Genomic DNA, 20,947 nt, shown 5'->3' with positions numbered 1-20,947 from the left:
CTGCTGAAAACCACCCAATCAAAACGGTGAAGTAGATTAAGTCATCCTCAGCACTGGAAAAAGCCTCTGATCATAGGCCACTGATCACGGGGTGGGGGGGGGGAGGGGGGTCAACCACCTCAATACCAGCTGAGAGGGCAACATGGCAGGGTACAAAAAAAGAATCCAGGAGTGAGCAGTAATAATTTTTACTGCAGGTGCTGTACAGGCCCACTACAGGAGGCGTTCCACTAGACCAGCTACTCATGAGTACAGTAAGAACTCCTCAGGGATGGCAGAGGCAGCTTTGGCAAGTGACTGTGAGATAGTGGAGGTTATGTTATGGAGGGAAGTGACAAAAGCAAGTAGCAGAACCAGATTTCCAGATAGCAAGCCTCAGCTTGTTAAAGGAACTACTAAGTGGGATCCCAGGGCATGCTGCCCTAAAGGGCAACAGAAGCTCAAGGAGCTGGTTGAGCATTAAGGGCAACCTCCTCAAAGCATGAAAACAGTCCTTCCTGACATGCAAGGTAAAGAGCAAGCACAGCAGGAGGCCATCCTGAATGAACTAAGAACTCCTGACTGAGCTAAAAGCGCAAAAAACAAAGCATATAAAAAGCAAGATACTAAGGAGTGGAATTAGGAAGGACAAGGCTAGGTTGGATTTGAAACTGGACAGCAATACAGAGGATAGCAAAAAGAGCTTGTATTGGTCTCTGTGCAGAAGAAGAGAAAGAAAAGAAAAGAAGAAACCACACAAGAAAAATGTTGGCCTGCTGCTAAATGGGGTGGTCAATCTATTGACAAAAGATGCAGAAGTGTCCTAAGCATCTTCTTTGCATCAGTCTTTAGTAGGGTTTCTCTGGGTCTCAGCTGTCTCTGCCTAGTAGCAGAGTGGAATGAATTAGCAATTACTCTAGTAAATTGGACAAATACAAGTCCACAGGAGCAGACGAGACACATCCAAAGGTGCCAAGGAGCTGGCTAATGCCAACTGAAGGCTACTTCTTATCAGCTTTAAAAAGTTACAGCAATAAGGGGATGTCCCTTATGACACCATCTTCAAGGAGGGCAAGGAGAATGATCTGAGGAATTACAGGCTTCCAGCTTATCCTCAGTCCCCAGGATATTATGGAGCAAATCCCCATAGAAGCTATTTCTAGACACACAAAGGGTAAAAAGGTGATTGGAAACAGCCAGCACAAGTTGACCAGAAGGAAGTTATGCCAAATTAACCTGGCCACTTTACTATGAGGATGAAGAGAGAGCTGAGGATGTCATTTAGTTTGACTTTATGAAGCCTCTTGACAGTCTCCAACAATATCTTTTAGCCAAATCTGGGGAATCAGAGAAGATGTGGAAGAACAACTGGCTGGACTGCCAGGCTCAGTGGTGGTTCAAAATGTAACCAACAGCCAGCTGTAAGTGATATTCCTCAGAGGTTGACACTAGGTTGAATACTCCCAACATCTTCATCAACAACCTGAACAGTGAGCTGGAATACACCCCCATCATGTTTGTGGATGACATGAAACAGGCGGGAAGCCGTCAATACACTAAAAGGCAGGGCTGCCACTCAGAGGGACCTCAACGAACTGGAGGAAGTAGAGTGACAACAAACTTGGAAGTTCAACAAAGGCAGAGTCCCACACCTAGGACAGAAGAACCCCATACCATGAACAGTATGGGCTGAGGATCAATAAGGCAGGTAGCGTTCCTACAGGAAAGGTTCTGCAGATGAGCTGAACATGGGTCAGCAATATAACCTCACAGTAGGGAAGGCTCACCATATATTGGTCTTCCTTAGGAAAGCACAGTCAGCAAGTCAGGTCAAGTAAATATTCCCCTTTATTTAGCACTTGTAAAAGCCAAATCTGGAACACTGTGCACAGTTTCAGGCTACTATAAAAGAAATGCTGACAAACTGGAGAGTCCAGCAGTAGAGGCTAGAACACATGACATACCAAGTTGACAGAGCAAAGTTTGCCTTGTCTGAAGAGTGGATATTTTCAATGCATTTTTAAACAATCTGAAGGGGGGATTAAAAAAAAAAATCCTCACAGAGGAAAAGGGGAATGTGCAACAGTCACAAGTTGTCACAAAGGAAGTTCAGTTAGATATAAGAAATTCACAGGGCTGCAGAGAGAGATGTTGAGTCTCCCCCTTTTCAGATTTTCAAAACTCAGCTGAACAGGGTCCTGATCAACCTAATCAAGCTTCTAAGTTCACCTTCCTTGGAACAGGAAATTCAACTAGCTGACTTCCAGAAGTCCCTTCCAAATTAAAATTATCACTTATTTCAAATCAGTGACACACTGTTCACCTCCTTCCTCACCAGCTCTAAACTAAACATCCAATTTCAACAGAGTAACCTTTCTTTTACCTGCAGTTTTCCTACATTTCCTCCACTTCCTCATCACAATAATATACAGCAATAAATCCATACCAATTTTAAACACAGAATCTTTTATTGTAAAATAAAATATATATGGAAGAAGGATATGTTGTTCTGACCTTAATGAAACTTGGCTTAATTCCTTAGATTGAGACAAATTTTACTGCACAGATTAGAATTTTATATGTGGAGAGGTTGACTCAAACTGCAAAGACATTAACAATTCAGCTGATATTTCTGGCTCTCCAAGGCAAACAACAATGGGGTTCTTTGAGGGGCAAGAGCATTGTGGGGAGGCAATAAGGTTAAACTTCCACCCTTTAGTATAACAGGAATAAGACCTTGGGAGTGTTTTGTGACACGAGGTGTATATGGGGTACCAATACAGGACTGACCTGATTAAACATTCATTTAAACAGCTACCTCTGAGTGGAATATATTAGTATAAATTTCTTTGTATTCTATGTTTACATGGTCATTTCATTGTTTCAGCAACTTAAAACTGGCATTACCAAAAATTATATAAAAGAGGGGGAAAAAAGCTGTTGTTTACATTAAGTAATTCTAACAATCTTTTCTTTGAAAAATCTTTACTGGCTCAAATTGAAAAATGAGTAACTGGATGCAACTTCTGCCATTCTCCTCAAATCTCCTCGAATTTGCCTCCTGAAACTTAGGGGAGGGTGGGGAGGGAAAGGAGATCTGGTGAATACACAACTAGACGGTCTGTACAGATCAGAAAGAACATGAAAATTCTATCCCACCCCTCAACATATTATAGCCTCTCTCAGCTTTTAGCAGTGACCCAACTGCAGAAAGAGATCAGTAGCAAATACAAACACTATGAAACCCAGCAAATACAGCCATTGGAACTGAAGTAGTATTTTGTAAGCTTTCTTCCAAGAAGCACACTTCAAAAACAGAAAGTCAGTGAATTACATGATGCTACACATTTTGTCATTACACGGCTACCAACAGTTTTAAGAGTGTGCACAAAATGACCTCCAACATTTTATGCACCTACCTTGGGTAATCTAGGTGGGAAGCTACAGAAATCATCCAGGAAGCTAATTCTCCTTAGAACTGACCTGTAGATGCTCATAGCAATTTCTGACTAGTTAACAACAGTATTTATTTTAATGGAAAGATGAAGGTCAGATAAAGTTTGGGGAAAGATAATTCTGTCTTCAGAGCAACTCTTTTAGTATCTTGCATATTAACACCAGACTTCAGATTATTTACTATTTTAATAGCATATACAGGGATTCCTCACTGAGTAAGCATGATCCACTAACACTGAGCCCTGTAGAAAAAGGGGGAAGAGAGAACAATTAGTGTTTCACACTGCATACATACCAGGGGATGCTGCATGGCCAATCTTAGTTCTGAAACTTCCCAACTTCTGAATGCCTTTTTGGCGGTCTTATTTGCATGCAATATATACATAGTTATTTTGGAAACAGATGAATAACTGTGTAGCTCTAATTTGCTCTTTTTCATGACAATTAACCAATGCATAACATGCATCTTATTTCTGGCTCATAAACAAATACTTTTTTTTTTCCTGAGATAAAAACTAATTTTCTCTTATGAGCTAATTTCCAAGCAGATGGATACAGTTTTATTGCAAGGCTGCAAGACAGATCTATCATTTTGAGATTCAGACACCACAACCCATTTTTGAAGGAACCTGCAATGTTACTCTAAAGAGCTAAGGAAAAATAATTCCTAAAAATTGAGATAATGCCATCCAGCGTTTATGTAAATGTCAATCATTCAAAGCCATAACAAGGATTTTATTAGACAAGCACTGAATAATCTGTGTCACATTGCAGAAGCTAATATAGACAACCTTGGTTTGTAAGGCTAGACAAGGAATACGGCAAGCAGCACATTTGGGATCAACTTCTTCCCTCCTCTTCCTCAGTCTGGCTGTATAGAAAAGTACTTGAAGAATCTTGGCCTAAAGATCACTCTCTTCAGAGTAACACAGCTGACTAGAACATTGATTCAATTCACCTGCCAGAAGGCTTATAGACAGAACATGGTCAGCAGCATATCCAGGATGGCCTTGTCCATTGCCATAACTTCTGGCCACCAAGATCAGTTAAACCAGTTAGCTAGTGCAGAAGGAATTTCAATCTTTGTGTATGGACTGGCTGGCTATTAATTAATCCATGTGGGCTCACCTGAAGAAGTTGTACTGTGATAGATGCTACTTAAACAAAAAACATAAGAGTTATTAGGCCTTAGATAACCAATTTACAGCTGCAAATCACATGTACTTCAGTGCAGCAAAGGCCTACAAATTAAAACTATTTTAACTGTGAAATTGCTGAGAAACATGACTGCAAAATAACATTCTTACAAGCAAAGTGCCTGTAGCCCAGAGAGGTAGCAAAGGTCTGCCCTGGACCCCCATGGTAGCATATATAGAAAGCAAAACCAGGAGGACATCCAAACACAGCATCTAGAGATTCAGCTATGCTATTCATTTGAATTACTGGAGCTTAAACACATGAAAAAGGTAATTAGCTAAGAAAACATGGCAGGAGATAATCACTAAGAATACACAAGGCAACGTATATGTAACTGATAAATAAATTGGCATGTAAAGGAAGTCATAGTTTAGATACAAGATGCAGGACCTCCAGACCCAACAGCATACCACCTGTACAGCAGTACATTGCTCCACTTGTTACTTACAATACTATCCCAAATAAGGTTTTGTCTCATAAACCCACTGCATAGCCACTACGCGCTATGCTACAGCCAACTGAATTTGGTCCCTGAAAGAGACAGGATTAGAATGACTCAGTTAACCATGATTAGTGGATGAGCAAGTGCACCCTAAATTATCAGTAGGGAGGCTGGGTTGCTGGTGTGTCAGTGCTCCCTGATATCTTAATAGCAGCCAGCAGGACTTACAAAGTATTGCTTCACGTCGTAATTATCTCATTCTACTGCAAGCTGCCACTGAAAAAGTCAGTCTCATTACTTCTTTTCCTCTCTATCCCCACTGCTCTTTTCTCATGTCTCTCTTGCATCAGATCAAGCCACTGTACTGCCACAGTAAGTCCCAAGTTAGCTCACAAGGGGGTGGGGAGGATAGACTAGAGAGGGAAAACGTACCCCCATCAAGCTTAGCCAAGATCACCCTGCAGCCACACAATTGCTGCACCCGAGGCATGGAAAAGGCAGGAACACATCAGCCAGGTTGGACAATAACAGCAGAACTCACCTTTCTGGCAGCAACCCACAATTTGACTGTATAAGATACACATACCTCCCAAATCAGTCCCTAAAATAAGTGGACAAAACTAGATATACAGCTTTGTTGCCTTGGACTGATAAATACCACACCTCAGATGAGCTAACAGGCATCAGTAAGTTTGCTCCAGTGCTGCTGATCTGCCTGGCACGCTGGAAGACTCCAGGGCAGAATGCCAGGAGTCGATTTAACTTCAAAGTAGTGGCTTGGGCCTCTTGGACAAGAACCTGTTCCTGTCAAGTTGAAAAACTCTCTATATAAACAGGCTCCAAACAGTTACTAGACATCTCCTTAACTTTGAATTCTGCTTCCATCATTTTTGGTCCATTAGAGCAAAGCCCAGTGTTGTTCACTTTCTAGACAAATAAAACTTTTGAAGAAGTAGGGGAAACACAGATACAGAAAAAGATCAGAAAAGTCTTAGTTTGAGATAAGCAACATGGACAAATGCATAGTAATGTTTCCTCTCCAAATATGAGGAGACATCCAACTTTTCCTATGACTTATTTTGATATGATCAATCAATCATTTAGGTTCAAAAAGACCTTTAAGATCATCGAGTCCAAATGATGATCCTAATGACCACTGCATTAAAGTAAGGGTTCTTACTTCAACTCTCTTCCTCAGTTTCTTTTCTTTACATATGGAGAAGAAGGAAATAAACTTTTCCTTGGCCCAGCCACAATCTTCATTCGACAACTTCAGAAAATTACAGAACACATAACCCCTGCGCATCTGGGCCCATTCAATAAACATTCTGACAAAATAAGAATCAATTCCCTCCTCAATTCCAAGTGAAGACATTTCTTTTTTTTCTTGTGAAAAGTACAGTGAAACCACTTCTTGTTTCCATTAAAAAAAAAAAAAATTAAGGTCACCAACAGAATGCTGAAGTACTTTAAACAGCTTCATTCCAGTAACACAGGCACAAGCTTTCCATCACACAGTAGTCTGGGTGATCAGGTCACTACTCCACAAAGAGCAAGAGAATTCAAGCAAGTCCAAAACTCTGCCTAAATCTTCCAAAACTTGCAAGACATAGGTGTGGCAAGTGAGAAATGGAGGAGTTTGTTTTGTTTTTTTTTGTTATATGCACCAGGACACCCCCCTATCCCAAGCCAGGATAAAAGTTCTATCTAGCCTGGTAGCTGTCTGAATGTAAGCTCATGTCAAGTAAACAGCAATACTTGTCTGCTTCACCTTCCCAGATATTTGAAGCACATCGATTCTCTGCTCCAGCCATTAAATATTTGCATTTACCCACAGTCATTTTTTCCTGGTCTTATTCAATTGCCTTTTGAAAACAAACTTAGCATCTATAAGATCTTCTATAACTATACAGTGGACCTCAACATCACGTGTAGAGAAAAAATTTTTGCTTTGGATCTCCTAACACAAGTGATCTCTTGTTGTGTAATAAACAGTAAGATATAGGCATATCTTGTCACCATGTCTCTCCCTCCAGGTACCTCTTCTCAACACAGAAGTATCCTAATCCATTTAATATCTCCTTCTAAAGAAGTATTCTTTACTTCTGATCACCCTTGTCCCCTTTCTCTAACTTCCATAGTTCTGTTACTTCCTTGGTATTATTGTAATCTTTGGCAACCACTTTGCTTGTTCCATTATTTCTAAACATTTAAGCTGAAGTGATTATGAACCTGTATATGAAGACTTTGCTTCCCCCACCAAGCCAAATATATCTCTTCACATTTACTTATGCTTATTTTCTTCAGTCAGACACTCAGTACCACAAAGCGTTTCAAGTCTTGCCCTGTTTTAACTAGTAGGAATATAACCTCTCTCATCAGTATTTCTACCCTCTTTCCCGAAGAGGATAGCACAGACCCACATAGTATTCCCCAAATGGCCATTTACTCACACCCTCTTTTTCATATTTAAACCAACTACCCATCTATGACAGAACTACCCATTTACTCCACCACAGGAGCCTCTGGTGTAGAAGTCTGTCCATAAACCTTTCAGTACGAAGCACATCCAGACCAACTTTACACCAACCAGCATTATTTGTGTGCCCAACAACTCCTTTATAGAACTCTACCAGCCACGCACTGCATAACTTGCCTTTACAAAAAGTATGTTAACTTTACCCTCATTACATGTAACCAGGTATTTATTGATTATTCTATTTCTTATAAGAAAATTTATGCTATTTAATCATATCAACTTTAACCACAATCAGCAGTAGAAGAGTTAGTTTGTCTCATCCTCGGTATGCATTTGCCCTGAGACTCAAACATCTTCCCCTCAAATCTCTAATATCTCTGCTATGTCAATATCCTAAAATTTATATAAGAGAAACTATATTGCCTGATTTATTTAATATAAATACAAAATATAAATTTTAAATAAAAAATTCTAGCATTTTTTATTGATGCAAACACAAGTTTGCTCCTTATTTTTCTGAATAAGTGGGACTTTTTGTTGTTGTTGTTTTAAATTCTAGACTAGCTTGCATTTCTCGTTGGAGCTATGACCCTTGGATAATATACAACTGTAAGGACACCAGTTCTAAAGGTTGCAGGAATTCTAGCAGTCTCCCATTGGTTTTGGCTCCTCCCGTCATCAGTTCAACATTACAGCAGCCCTGATGCAAGCCACCTTTCCCAAAGAGGCACTCTCTAGTCATCACCCTCATTTCCTAATAAATCTAATCCTATTTTCCTTTACATCTTACTTTCTAAGCCTAAAGATTGTTTTTCTCTCCTTTTTTTTTCCCCTCTCTGCTCCCAAGTATGCTGCAAGGAACATTTCAGAGCATGTTGACAAAATGTACAAGAGCTAGCAAGTAGAGGGTCACCTCACAGTACTTGGTAAAATGCATGCCTTCTGTTACAGCCCACTACTGAAAACAATGGACTCAAAGGAACTCAAGATTATTTGACATCTACAACAAAACATTTTTCAGAGAAACTGTTTCTTAAGTAGAACTAACAAAGCCTGTTTCCTACAGGTTTGCATCCTCCTCTACATTACTGCTGTTATAAGCCCGTTAAGGCTCTTCCACACAACCCTCCATTTTGGTTCCCTCCCATGTTGCTTAATTGGCATCCCTTCCCCTTCTTATTCCTTAAGTAATGCCAATTACTTCTCATGCTTCCTAATTACTGAATGGAATCAAGATAATTCTATGCCTGTTTTCAAACCATGCAGGTACTAAGTGGCCTGCTGACAGACTCTGAGATGGAAGGGGTAGGGGGAAGAAGGCGCACAGTTTTGCCTTGTACAAAGCAGTAATTTTCAAGAAATTTACAGGATCTTCATATTTCAAAATGCATTTCCTTTGGCTGATGATCACTCCACAGAGGAACGGACAAACAGATAATCAGAGCAACTGCACAACCTTGTTTCCTGGGGAACCAAGGCACAGATACGCCCCTTGGCATCAGCCAAGATCCTGTCTCGTAACTCTGACTTTTATTCTGGCTTCCAGTCTTAATTCACAGTTTAATTTTAATAAGTGTTATACATTTTTTGAAAAAAACTCACCGTTTTATTACGAAGTCTAATTATGTCCGAAACAGAGCCAGCTCCACAATATTCCATAACAATCCATAGATCTGTGTTCTTAAAATAGCTGCCATAGTACTTGACAACATAGGGACTAGATGGAAAAAAAAAGTTAGATAAATAAATGAATTCTTAGTAGGGAAAGGAAAACAATCATCATCACAAGTGTCATTAAAAATTACAGTTTGACACACACTAACACAGCTAAAGAGCAACCGTCATCAAATACATTTTAAAACTGTAATTAGCTTAACCAATGCCTTGTTGGAATGAAGTCTGACTGCTTAATAAAATTATAAAGGCACTACTACATATCTCACAAGCTTTCAGTGATCTACAAATACAGACAGTTTTCTCAAACATTAGTCTTCTGAAACAAAGCTTTGTTTTTCCCTCCTCCAAGGCCTCTCTTAACTCTCCTCACAAAGTTTTTGGATATTTCCCTTCTTGAAAAGATTGCCTTGTTTTCTTCTCTCCTGAGCAAGAAACCATGGAAACTCACCCATTTTTTCCTGGTTTTGCAAGCATGAACTTATTTCAAGTACAGATCTAGACTTCCATAAGAAACAGAATCTAGCGTTGGTTTGAACAAGACTTCTGGATTTGCAAATTCATTTTCATATTGAAGTGTCTCATGTGAAGAGGTAGTACAGTCATAAACAGAACATATTGCTTTGCTACTCATGAGTTTGTCACTTGACATAATGCTTTGTCGGAGGCACTTGCAAAAGAAAGGCAGAAACAGATATGGTAAACATAACAAGGATCTTCCTTTGGAAAAGTGATTATGTGGTGTATTTATGGAAATAAAAGGTTGGAGGGTTTTTTGCAGGAACTTAAGCAAAGAAGATTGTGGGAGATAAATGGCAATCTAACTGTAAAGTCAGGAAGCAAGACACTGAGATCTCAGCCAGGGGCTTGTGGTCAGAACACCTGCATTGTGAGGTAGAATCAAACGCTATTTTGTTTTGGAGCAAAAAACTGTATTTTAGGAACAGCATGTTTGGCAGCAACACTTTTTGTTAGAAAACTGATGTAAAAAAAAAAAACAGGACCTATGGCTGCCACCTGCAACATGATGCTATTTTTATAAAAGATGGTCAAAACTATCAGCAAACTGCTTCATTAAAGAGCGGCTATTAGTACTATAGGAATGTGCCTTTACAGAAGGCAAGGTGGGTCAATTCCCTCCTAACTAGTCAAAATGTCTACCAAACAAGCATGACATACTGATCTCACCCCTTATAAATTCCTAAAGTGAGGAAGGCTACTATTACTTCTGAAGAAAACCCACTGATTTTCATGACCATCTCTCACCAGATTTACACTATGCTAGTAATCCCAGCAAAAATGGTGTATTATTACAAATCAGGACAAGATAATATTTTCAGAACATCGAGTGCTGTGCAATCCCAAAACACTGTTCACATTTGCTTAAAGCCTTGTCCCAGTTAACTACATGGGCCAGCCTTTTCCATATCAACTGCTTGTCTTAGAATCTACATTTTTTTCCCTTAGAAGAGCTTCAGCACATACAGTGTAACTAGTTACAGAAACAGGCATGGAGAAGAAAGGATAAAATGTTAAGATTTAATAATCTTTTACTTGAGATGCTGCAACAGCCTAGTGCTTTTCTGTAATATCTGTGGAATCATCAAATGTGAAAATAAAATACTTAAAAGTGCATCATCCCTCCCATCAGTACTGCACAGCACTGTATTTGCGCAAAGGCACACAACACATACAAGCACATGGCGCAGAGCTGCAGCCCAACCCTTCTTTTCAACCGGAGGATGGCTGCATCTTGTCCAGTGAAGGAAGAGTTTGTGCTCTAAAATTCTGAGCTCTTACTCTTAAAAAAAAAAAAAAGTTATACAATAGTACATGTCCAGTAGATACGAAATACAACACGTTGTTCAAAGAAAAGCAGGAAACAAAGAACAAGGACAGAGAAAAGGGAGGCAGGACAGGGGATGCAGGAATAAGACGGTGAGTAGGCCCACCTAGGATGAGAATGAAAATGGCACACGAAGCAGAATACAGAAAGTAAGGTGAAAAATGTAGAAGAATCTCAAGTATCACCACTTCTTTCCTCTGTCAGTATATTTCACAGACATTTGTTTTAAGTATCTATTTCAATTCCGGTCTAGTACTAAGAGACAGACACACACTACAACCTACACACTGCTTCCAGTCAGCTCACATGGCTCAAGCCTACACAGTGACTAAGGGCTGCTATCCTATCACCAACCGCACAGAAGAACTCTGAGAATTCATTAGGTGCTATTTTCCATCTTATTCAATGTCTTCCTTTATGTAAGGGGAACGAAATTAAGCAGGAGTTGTGAAAAGAATTAAAAGCACAGCAACAAGAATAATCAAAGTAAACACATTTTAACTCCTCTCCCAGTGCACAGGAAGAGCTGAGGACCTACTCTGGGGATCAAATCTAGTTTCACAGTTAAGCAGACAAACAAGATTGCTGCTTCCTCTTTAATCTGTACCTGTTACAAAACTCCAACTGGACAGACAGACAAAAATAGTTTCATGGGGACAAAAAACAATTAACAGCAGCCCAAAAAAAAAAAAAAAACCTCAGGGGTCCCAAATCCTTTTAGTATTACCTGAAATAACCATAACACACATCTTCATGGAATGTGGGAAAACACATAAATCCTTCCTTTTCCTCCCATTCCGCTGCCTACACATTTAACAAGCTTCTAGCATTCAGAGCAGTCAATGCCAGAAGGGAATGGATTACAAGGTCCAAAGTGTTCACAGGTCACAAATACTCAGATCAGGGCTTGCAGGCAGAGGTTCTAAAGAAGTCTGAAGAACAGTTGCATTCTCATGTGCTAGATATAACGTACTCTGAGGTCTCTATCCCTATATTTAAGGATAAATATTTGAACCTTCTCTCCTCCTTCATGACCCCATAGACAAGCTGCTGTGGAGCAGTACAATCAAGCCCCATGTAACACCTGAGCAAAACATTCAGCAATAAATCTGAATGAATTCAGACTGCATGAAAAGGATTATCTTTAAATCTGGGATGAGTACTGCTCATTGCCAAACAAGAGCAAATATTTCATTTAAAGACAGAACTTCAACATTGACACACCACAAAAGCACAAACACAAGTGAGAAATAACAGACCACTTGCTATAATACAATTCACCAAGTTAATGACTAAAGCAATCAATATTTTAAAGAAGGTTTTGCCTAACCAGAGTGCAAAGCTTTCCCATTTGTTTTTTCCCGAATCACAAACAATAGATTCTTGTACCACTGATCAGACACGACTAAAGACTCACCCTAGCAAATCTGACTTTGAGTTACAGACAAAACCTTAAAATATTATCGCCAAAAATATTCAAATAAAAAATTGTTAACTCCATAGAAGAAAGGAAATGCAAAATTCTGCATCCCTGCTGACACCTGACGTTAAGACCTCCGTTCCTACAATACTAGCAATCATAAGATATATCATTTGCGAACAGGTGTAAGCTAACATTTCTTCTTCAGAACTATTACAAGATTGTTCACTTTATAAAAGGTATGTTCCTGCCTGAAAAAGGCAACTGATAGAATCCCATTTTGGAAGTTAACTGCTAGCCATTAATCTTGTGCTAGAAACATCTTTATCGATCTTCTGAAACAGGTAACTCCGAATTCACAAGGCCTAAGACCTTTGCAGGAACCATTAACCTTCCAGCTTGTCAGTGCAAGTAAATTGAAGCAACCATGGAAAATTCTAAGCGGAGGCAAGCACTTATTCTTTCAACAGTTTGTTACGTACACTATTTGTACTTCCTTCAATCCGAGCTAAGCATAGAAGGAGGTCTGCAAAGTGGTTCCTTTAAGTAAATTGTCCAACACAGACTGTTTTAACTTTCCATATAAAAAAAAAGTTTGCAGCTGCATATATTTCAGCTATACTCACAAGTACAAATACATTTTCACATAGACTCTTAGAAAGGGAGCAGAATTGTCATACCTACCTGTCACATTGTTGCATTATAGAGATTTCTTTAATTATCTCTTGGAGATCTGACTCCACAGGCACCTGTTTAATTGCTACAACTTGTCCAGACTCTTTGTGTATTGCTTTAAAGACGCTACCATAAGACCTAAAAATAAAAGAGGGAATTTTTTTTCTTAAACAAGATAAACTGCATCTCATTTCCATTATGCAGAAACTTTAAAAAGTCACAGAAGCCATATGTTCATGCAGAAGTTTGAGGGTTTTATCAGGCTGCAAAAAAATTCAGTTCTGTCAGGACCCCAGAAAAGACTTGCCTCTGAAGAACGAATCTTTGTCAAGATGTAGTGCATCTAACTTCAGTACAGGCATAGGCACCTTTGCTGCCTTAATAAACAAGGGATATCAAAAATGAATAAATATATCTGGGGAAGCATGGAAGTCTACTGATGCATACATTTGCTTTATTATTAAAACTTGTCTAGAGAAGCATTCCTTAGGACATTTACAGTCACTCTCTCTGTAACTTAATATTCCAACACATGCTTTATATACTGTTTCCCTCTGATACCATCCCCTTGTAAATAGCTGCACTTACCCTTCACCAAGTTTCTCCAGAACATCAAAGACTTCTTCAGGCTGCTTAGTTAAACTATCTTCACTTAGCTTTTTCAGTTTGCTAAAAGAAAGACAAAAGTTATTTGTTCGTTTGTTTGTTTGGGGGGGAAGACACAGAACTCGAGCAAATTTTCATACAAGTGAGCAGACAGAAGAAAAAAAAGATTATAAAGAAAAATATATTCCAATGAAAATAAAATGCCTAATTAAACACAGTAATAAAATTTTAATCAACCATCATATAAGATGGAGAAAGTTATGACAATTTTTGTCATTATCCCTTTCCCATTAATGTTTGCTCAATTCAAAACAGCATGTGACCAATTCACTGTCCAAACCACTTCCTTTGCTAAAGTAGAAACAGCCAAAGGATACAGTAAAGCTCACCTTTCATCGAAAAGCACCCAGCATGCAAACACATGCTCATTACTGCCTAGAGTATGCCATGTTGTTATCCAAGAAAATATAAACCAATCCTTCACTGACATGAAGTATCCATACCACTCATAAGCCAATGAATTACATCAAGTTAAAAGAAGAACCCAAAGTCAAGATGACTCTGGGAGCATATGGTAGCACTTCACCTACACAGGTGGTAGCAGAACATTGAACTTCCAAGAGTTGAGTACTCTAAGAGTTGTTGGGGCAGTCCCTTTTGCACCTTTGTGAATGTACATAGGGACAGGTGCAACAAAATCTCTAATTACATAACACCACCATATTCTGCCCTCCAGTTCTCTCTCACAGTCTCAAATCACTCAGTATCACCCAACAATTTCTCCCAGCACCCTCAACCCACTCTTACCACTATCCTTTGTCCTTTTCAAGCAGTCCTAGCCTTTCCCTGGTCTCCAGCATTCCCACCCACCCAGTCCCCCAGACTCCTAGCAGATCTCAGAACACAACTTGGCTACAGACTTGCAATGGAGCCGACACTGAACATAGCACAGGAAAATATAGCCACACACACCTTGTGGTGAGGCCAGGCGGCTGCAATATGCAAATCCTTCACCCCAAAAGTTATAGGGAATTTTGCTGCAAGATTGAAATAAGTTAACACTATATGATAGTCAAGGGTACTATTGAAGTAGAAGATGAGCTAAAGAATAGCTGGTGCTGTAGTGTTAGATATAGATAATATATTCCATATGCAGGAGGAGGAAAAAGAGAAAAAAAGAAACTCTGAAGCACAGCAGATGATTGAGAACTTATGGAAAATACGTTATCCTGTGACACCTTCCTGGAAATGAATACAAAATAGGGGAAGGGAGGAGGGCACAGACAGAAAAGATTGTCAAACCTAACATTGGAAAAACAGTGTTAAAAAGAAACTCATTCATATTAAGAGCTGCAATTCTGTGATACACAGAACTACTAAAAAATAAAGTGAAGTTACTGATGAAGGAATTCCCGAGTCAGAAGAGACTGGTTATTACCAACCATCTAGAGTAAAGACAAAAATTTAAAGTAATTGTATAACACACAGGTCATATGGATTGGTGTTAAACAAGAAAAGCAAGAGGCTGGGGCGGGGAGGTGACGTACACATTTATATATCGAAGAACAATTTCACAGACATAGCAATTATACAAATACAAAAAGCATCCACAATCCGTAAGGAAAGATACATGAACTGCTGTAAAGACCATGCAGTTTCCTACAGTGAATAGGCAGGAAGCTGGAAAACACGTGTCTTTAAGGGGGAATAAAAACAGCAAAGTAAAGGCACAACTCATGAACATGAAGAAAAACAGCAGAAAACCCAAATGAGAGCAGCTAAATAAAGTCTGCAAAAGTGGCCTACAAGTCAAGCACAGGAACACTTAACAAACCTGCTTTCTTTTTTACCCTCTCTCTGCTTGTTAGAGACTAGAAAGCAGAAATATGGAACTTAAATCTTGCAGGGAAGCACATATTTCATTACTGAACGAGTGTAAGTTGAGACAAATAAGAAGAGGGAAAACAAAAAAGATTTTGCAGGTAGTATTAAAGAAACAAGTCATTTTGTTTCTTTTGTTTCAAATTCTTTTTTCCCCCTCTGATCAGGTTATCTGCAGCCTTAAAGGCAGCATTCACAGAGTAAGTTCTTGCCACCAATAAAAAGCACGCACAGTATCCTTACGATACCAGCAGAGCCTCAAAAAATAAAAAGCATGACCATTAGCTGAGTCTCTTACTTGATGGAAGAGCTGTGTAACAGAAGACATACTCAACAGAACAGTGGAGGGACTGAACTTTCTAGTAACTGCAAGAAAAGGGAAAACATACAGTAACCTCAACCAAAGATGCCTAAGAAGCAAACACTTCCACCTGCTCATCAAAATAGCAGTGCCTGCTAAAATGAGAAGGAAAACAAAAAAAATCCATACCAAAAGGGTTCCAGCAGCACCATTAACACCAAGGCATTGGGAGTGCTTGAGAAGAGCTAGGGAAACAATCATGAACAGTCATAAACTGATCAAAATCAATGTCACTGTCAAATAACAGATTATCTGGAGTACTTAAGAGGCAACCTAGAGACCAAAGAAATAAGCATTCTGTAGTTTTAAAACTATTTTCACATTATCCAACTCTGACAAATATGTTTTGAGACCAAATAATACTCAACACTAAAGCAGCTAAATACTAAACTTATTTAGAGGAAGAAAGATACATCAACCTCAGTAATTTCACCACCAAACACACTGCTCAAAGTACTTCACACTCCTTCACAAATATACTGTAATGGTACAGATGCTAGGTCCGATGTCCAAGTGACAGTATTAACACCACAGTTCTTTGAACCATAGAAAGATCCTAATGACTCAGACTGTTTAATGATTTCTATTTCTAGAAGTTTAATAGAATTCCCAGCTCTTTAACTACAGAACAACATGCGATATACCCCAAGAGGGTTGCAATAAAGCAAGCGTTTATGAAAACTTCATGAGAAACAAGAAGATGACTGTTGTAACTGGCTGTAAAGCACTAGGTAGAACACAAGAAGAAAAGACTAGAAATATTACCTTATTATATTGGCTAAAACCAAGCAACTAAAACTTGGGACAGAGAAACACATCTAAGACTTCAGAATCAGCTTCTTAATCAGGAGTTGTTTGTGTGCATGTGTGTCCTACTATCCACACTTTGAAAATGTGCAAAGACAGACATATAGAGCCAAACGTTTCAGAAGGATCACTGCTTTTTTAGAAGCATTAAGGTGTTCTACACGGGAAGCGAATACTATGAGCACCCAGAAAAATACCCACCTGCTAAGTCATGACTAGAAATACAAGGGTAGTGGGGGAAAGCAAAACTGAAGATTCAAAGGGCTCTATCTATCTCTGAGAAAGTGTAAGGAGATGTGTAGAAGTATAAAACCTGTGGAGAAAGCAACTCTACTTTTGTTTGATCTAAAAAATCATCAGGTAGTGGCTACAGGCTATTTCAGTAGTTTTCCAGGAGAGCTGTTCCTGAAAGCAGGAGGACTAACTAAACTTCAATTCTGCGACAAGAGCTGTCAAAAGGATTTTCCTGTTCCAAGCAGGTTTGACTTTCTGTGTAACACCTAGTCTCTTAAACAAGAAAAATACATCCTAGCAAAGAATTTTACTTCTGTAAATCCAGTTGATGGGAGAAAACTTTCATACTTAGCACGACCAGAATCTTATGCATCGAGGACATCAGCAAAACTCCACACAACCAAATGCAGAAAAACCTAGAAACAGTGAGAGGCACCCAAGACTGCCAATCCCAGCATAAAGATCAGAAACATCTGAATTAGGACCTGAAAGAGCAAGAGATATTTCTTTCCCCCCCCAAGATGAAAAAACAAAGTACAAGTTTAGTGTCCTATGGTCATTACATACAGACTTTACAAAATAAATTGGTGATGTGCTACAGAGGTAGGCATAAAACAAACACATGAAAGCTAACAAAGAAAAATAAAGCACAACTAAAGAATAGAACTCCATCAATTATTGTCATGAGTTATGGAAAACTGGACAGCTGCACCATGAAACATGAATATATGCGGTTTATTTTGCAGAAGAACTAGCACATTGAAACATTTAGAAAGAATGGCTGGGATCAATTATACTGATATATTAAAAGAAAAGCTAGTCAGAGAAATCACTGCAGGCATCAGAAATAGAGGTAGCATGTGAAAGCCTTGAGACATTTACACTGCTTTACACCATTCACACAAGTAGAAGCAAGTTTAAAACAGCTTATGTATTGTGTACTTCCATTTAGTTTTCTACCAGTAAAACCCAAGCAAACTTATACTTTTGTCCCATCATTTTCAGGGGGAACTTGACAATTTTCATCCATGTGACCTTACATGCCCATTGACACAAAAATTAAAACCATCTATTTTTCACAGACAGTTCATATTTTAAAAAACAAGTTTTTCCTTCCCACAAAACTTAACTTTCAGCAAAAATTAAACTGCCCAAGTTTAAAGAAAGGACTGGAAAACCTTAATTAACACGCTCTATGCTTGTTAAGAGGCCTTTTATTTGGCAGCAGTGGGCAGGAGATGGGCAAGATTAAAAACTATGTATCTGACAGAATTGCATCTCCAGCTACTTTCCTTTTCACTTGTATGCAAGTCTATCTCCTCATACCCAAGTATGCCAATATATACAGAAAAATGCAACAATAATAACAGAGGAAAGTTTGAAGACTCGGAGGCAAATTTTGTAACTGACTGTTTCAAGAGTGAATGTCCTTTTTAGTGAGGGAAAGAAATATAAAGCACATCTGAAATACAGTTAGAAATTCAGATGCAAGAAAACACTTTGGGTCAACTACTGCACAAATTGTTCTGATTTTATACTGAACACCTACTCTAAATTATTTTTAAAAGTAAACAAAATTATTCTGAAAAGGACTCCTCCTTAGAAGTTTTTTTGTTACTGTTGCAGTACATTGGTCAAACAAGTAAAGCTAGTGATTTTGACAGCATCCCCATTTCAAAGCCACAGTGGCCTAGACTGTCACTTGGGCATCATCACTGCTACTTTCTGAAGGGCTGTTTTAAAGATTTACGCAACATACAACTGTGTTCTGTGTTCCTTTACAGGGAAAGGGGGAATAAAAGTGCCCTATACCTGTGAGAGAACACTGGGATTCTAGGACATCCATGCAGCTTTGAAGTGTTCATATGAAATTCTTGCTACCTCTAGATGAATGTCTTGCACTACAGATATCATGGCAATAGATCCCTGTCAGTAACTGCTCCTGTGGACAGCAGGCACAAAGTAAAGCTAGTGCTCCCATCTATTTTGCCAAGTAAATGTGGTGCGTTCATCCCAAGCCACTACTGCCTGCAAGGCAGGCATCAAAAAACTCAGCCCACAAAAAATAATCTGTACTCCTTCCAGACTTGCAGCAAGAGGGGGTGGCCTAGCAGAATAGTTGGGAACACCAGACAATCAGAAAACTGTAAAAAAACAACGGATAAAGGAGATATATATGCACATTTATGAAGAACAGTTCAAGCCTCATGAAAACCTGAGTTAATATCTTAGGAAAAACTGAGTTCAAATCTTCCCTCCCACTGAAGAAACAAATCCACTGCATTGTCATCACATTCAAATTTCCAAAAATAAGCTTCAAAAAACATGGAAAGTATAAAAACATGCCAGAGAATTTAGAAGTTCTCTCATCAGCTTTCTAATTCTTCCTGACTGACTCTAAGGATTTAAACAGCTCCTCACTTTCAATTAGGCCAGACACACACCTCCAGCTTGGTAATAAAATTAAAGCAAATCCCCAATCTTAAAAAAAAAAAAAAAAAGTAGTCTTGTAAGTTATGCTAACTTCAAGTTCTATGTTCAATCCCTTGATATCACCAAATCCCAAGCTTTGCACTGGTGGTGGTAACATGCTTACTCCTCAGACATTCCCATTTCTTCTCCTAAACCCTTGCTAGTGCCTGTCCTACTTCCTTCATTTGAGACATGCAGCACTGTCAGCCTGAAACTAGTGTAGGCCTGTCCCTCCTCACCCCATTGCCTGCTAAAACCACTCTGCATAACAGCTACAAATCAGTTCTTGGTCAAAGTTTTCAGTCATAGATACTGTTCCGTTGCCTGCTAAAAACACTGCATAACAACTACTGACCAATTCTTAGTCAAAGTTTTCAAGCAGTAGACACTACTACTACTACTACTGCATTATTGGAGGAAAAAACAGTAGAAGTTCAAGACCACATTCTTCTCAAGTCTGTCATCTCACAGGAAGCTGTTTTAAAGAATTTTAAAGGTTTTAAATGTAGAATGTAAATGCTTCAAAATAGAATGTAAAATTTATTTATTATCTCTTACCACCAATTTATATTGTGTAGTGCCTACAAAATTTTTCATTAAATTAACAGGGCACAAGAGTGAAATATTTGAGCTCTAAGATAGTAAGAATATATGTAAACTGTGTAACTACATTCTGTATACCACACAACTACATTCTATGTAGCATATAACTACGTCAATAAAGTATTGTTCCGATTTAAATATACCCACAAAATTAAAGCAAAATTATTTTGTGCACTAAGACAAGTGTCACATTCAAAGCAAAAGCTCATGGTTCCACATCATTACACATGCACACATAAAGTAGTCAAATGGTAAGTAGTAAAAAAAAAACCAAAACATAGTAATTAATATGACCAGACAGCCTATATACTTCAGAAAATACATATACTGCGTGAATACTCTTGATTTTTGCCTCTTCCCACTCCCTGATTTGCAATTGCAACTATGCAACCCCCACCCCCACAAGCATCCCTCCGCTAGCAGGACACAAGGGCACGTTCTAATGTGCAATGATAAGAACAACTCCTTATGTCGGTTTCTTCCACAGACCCGAACTATGAAGTGCAGAGACCCCCAGGCCACAAAGGTCTCTCCTCGGCGATGAAGTTTCCCTCATTTCACATTAAAACATTCCTCTTGTAACTCGACCAGCCCCTAAGGGTTTGCCTCCACCTGGACGCTCACCCAGGACGGCGATTTCGGGGACAGCCCCCCAGAAGACCTTCCCCAACCGAAGACAACCCCTCTGGCCGCCAGGCAGGTCTCAGCCCCCGTCGTTGTCCCGCCCCCCCCAGGTCCCAGGACCGGAGCCTCCCGAGGACGGCGGAGGGGGGGGCCGGCGGACCCGCCCGCCCGCTCCCCCCCCCCGGCTCCCC

At 39.3% G+C, this 20,947-nt stretch overlaps 1 protein-coding gene across 1 annotated transcript in view; it reads right to left on the bottom strand.

The window, feature by feature from the left end:
• The window catches only part of STK3 (serine/threonine kinase 3), a 144,937-nt gene that overhangs the window by 123,718 nt on the left and 272 nt on the right, over positions 1-20,947 (bottom strand). Inside the window, exons 2-4 of the mRNA XM_010577064.1 lie at positions 13,757-13,837; positions 13,178-13,306; positions 9,156-9,270 (exon numbers count right to left, since the gene is read on the bottom strand). Of these exons, the coding sequence (XP_010575366.1) occupies positions 9,156-9,270; positions 13,178-13,306; positions 13,757-13,837 (325 nt within the window). The remainder of the gene's footprint in view (positions 1-9,155; positions 9,271-13,177; positions 13,307-13,756; positions 13,838-20,947) is intronic.

This window comes from Haliaeetus leucocephalus, unplaced genomic scaffold, assembly GCF_000737465.1.
Source record: "Haliaeetus leucocephalus isolate CR32 unplaced genomic scaffold, Haliaeetus_leucocephalus-4.0 Scaffold555, whole genome shotgun sequence".
Lineage (NCBI taxonomy): Eukaryota > Metazoa > Chordata > Aves > Accipitriformes > Accipitridae > Haliaeetus > Haliaeetus leucocephalus.
Note: the sequence above shows the minus strand (reverse complement) of the source record. Positions and strands in the feature narration are given on the sequence as shown.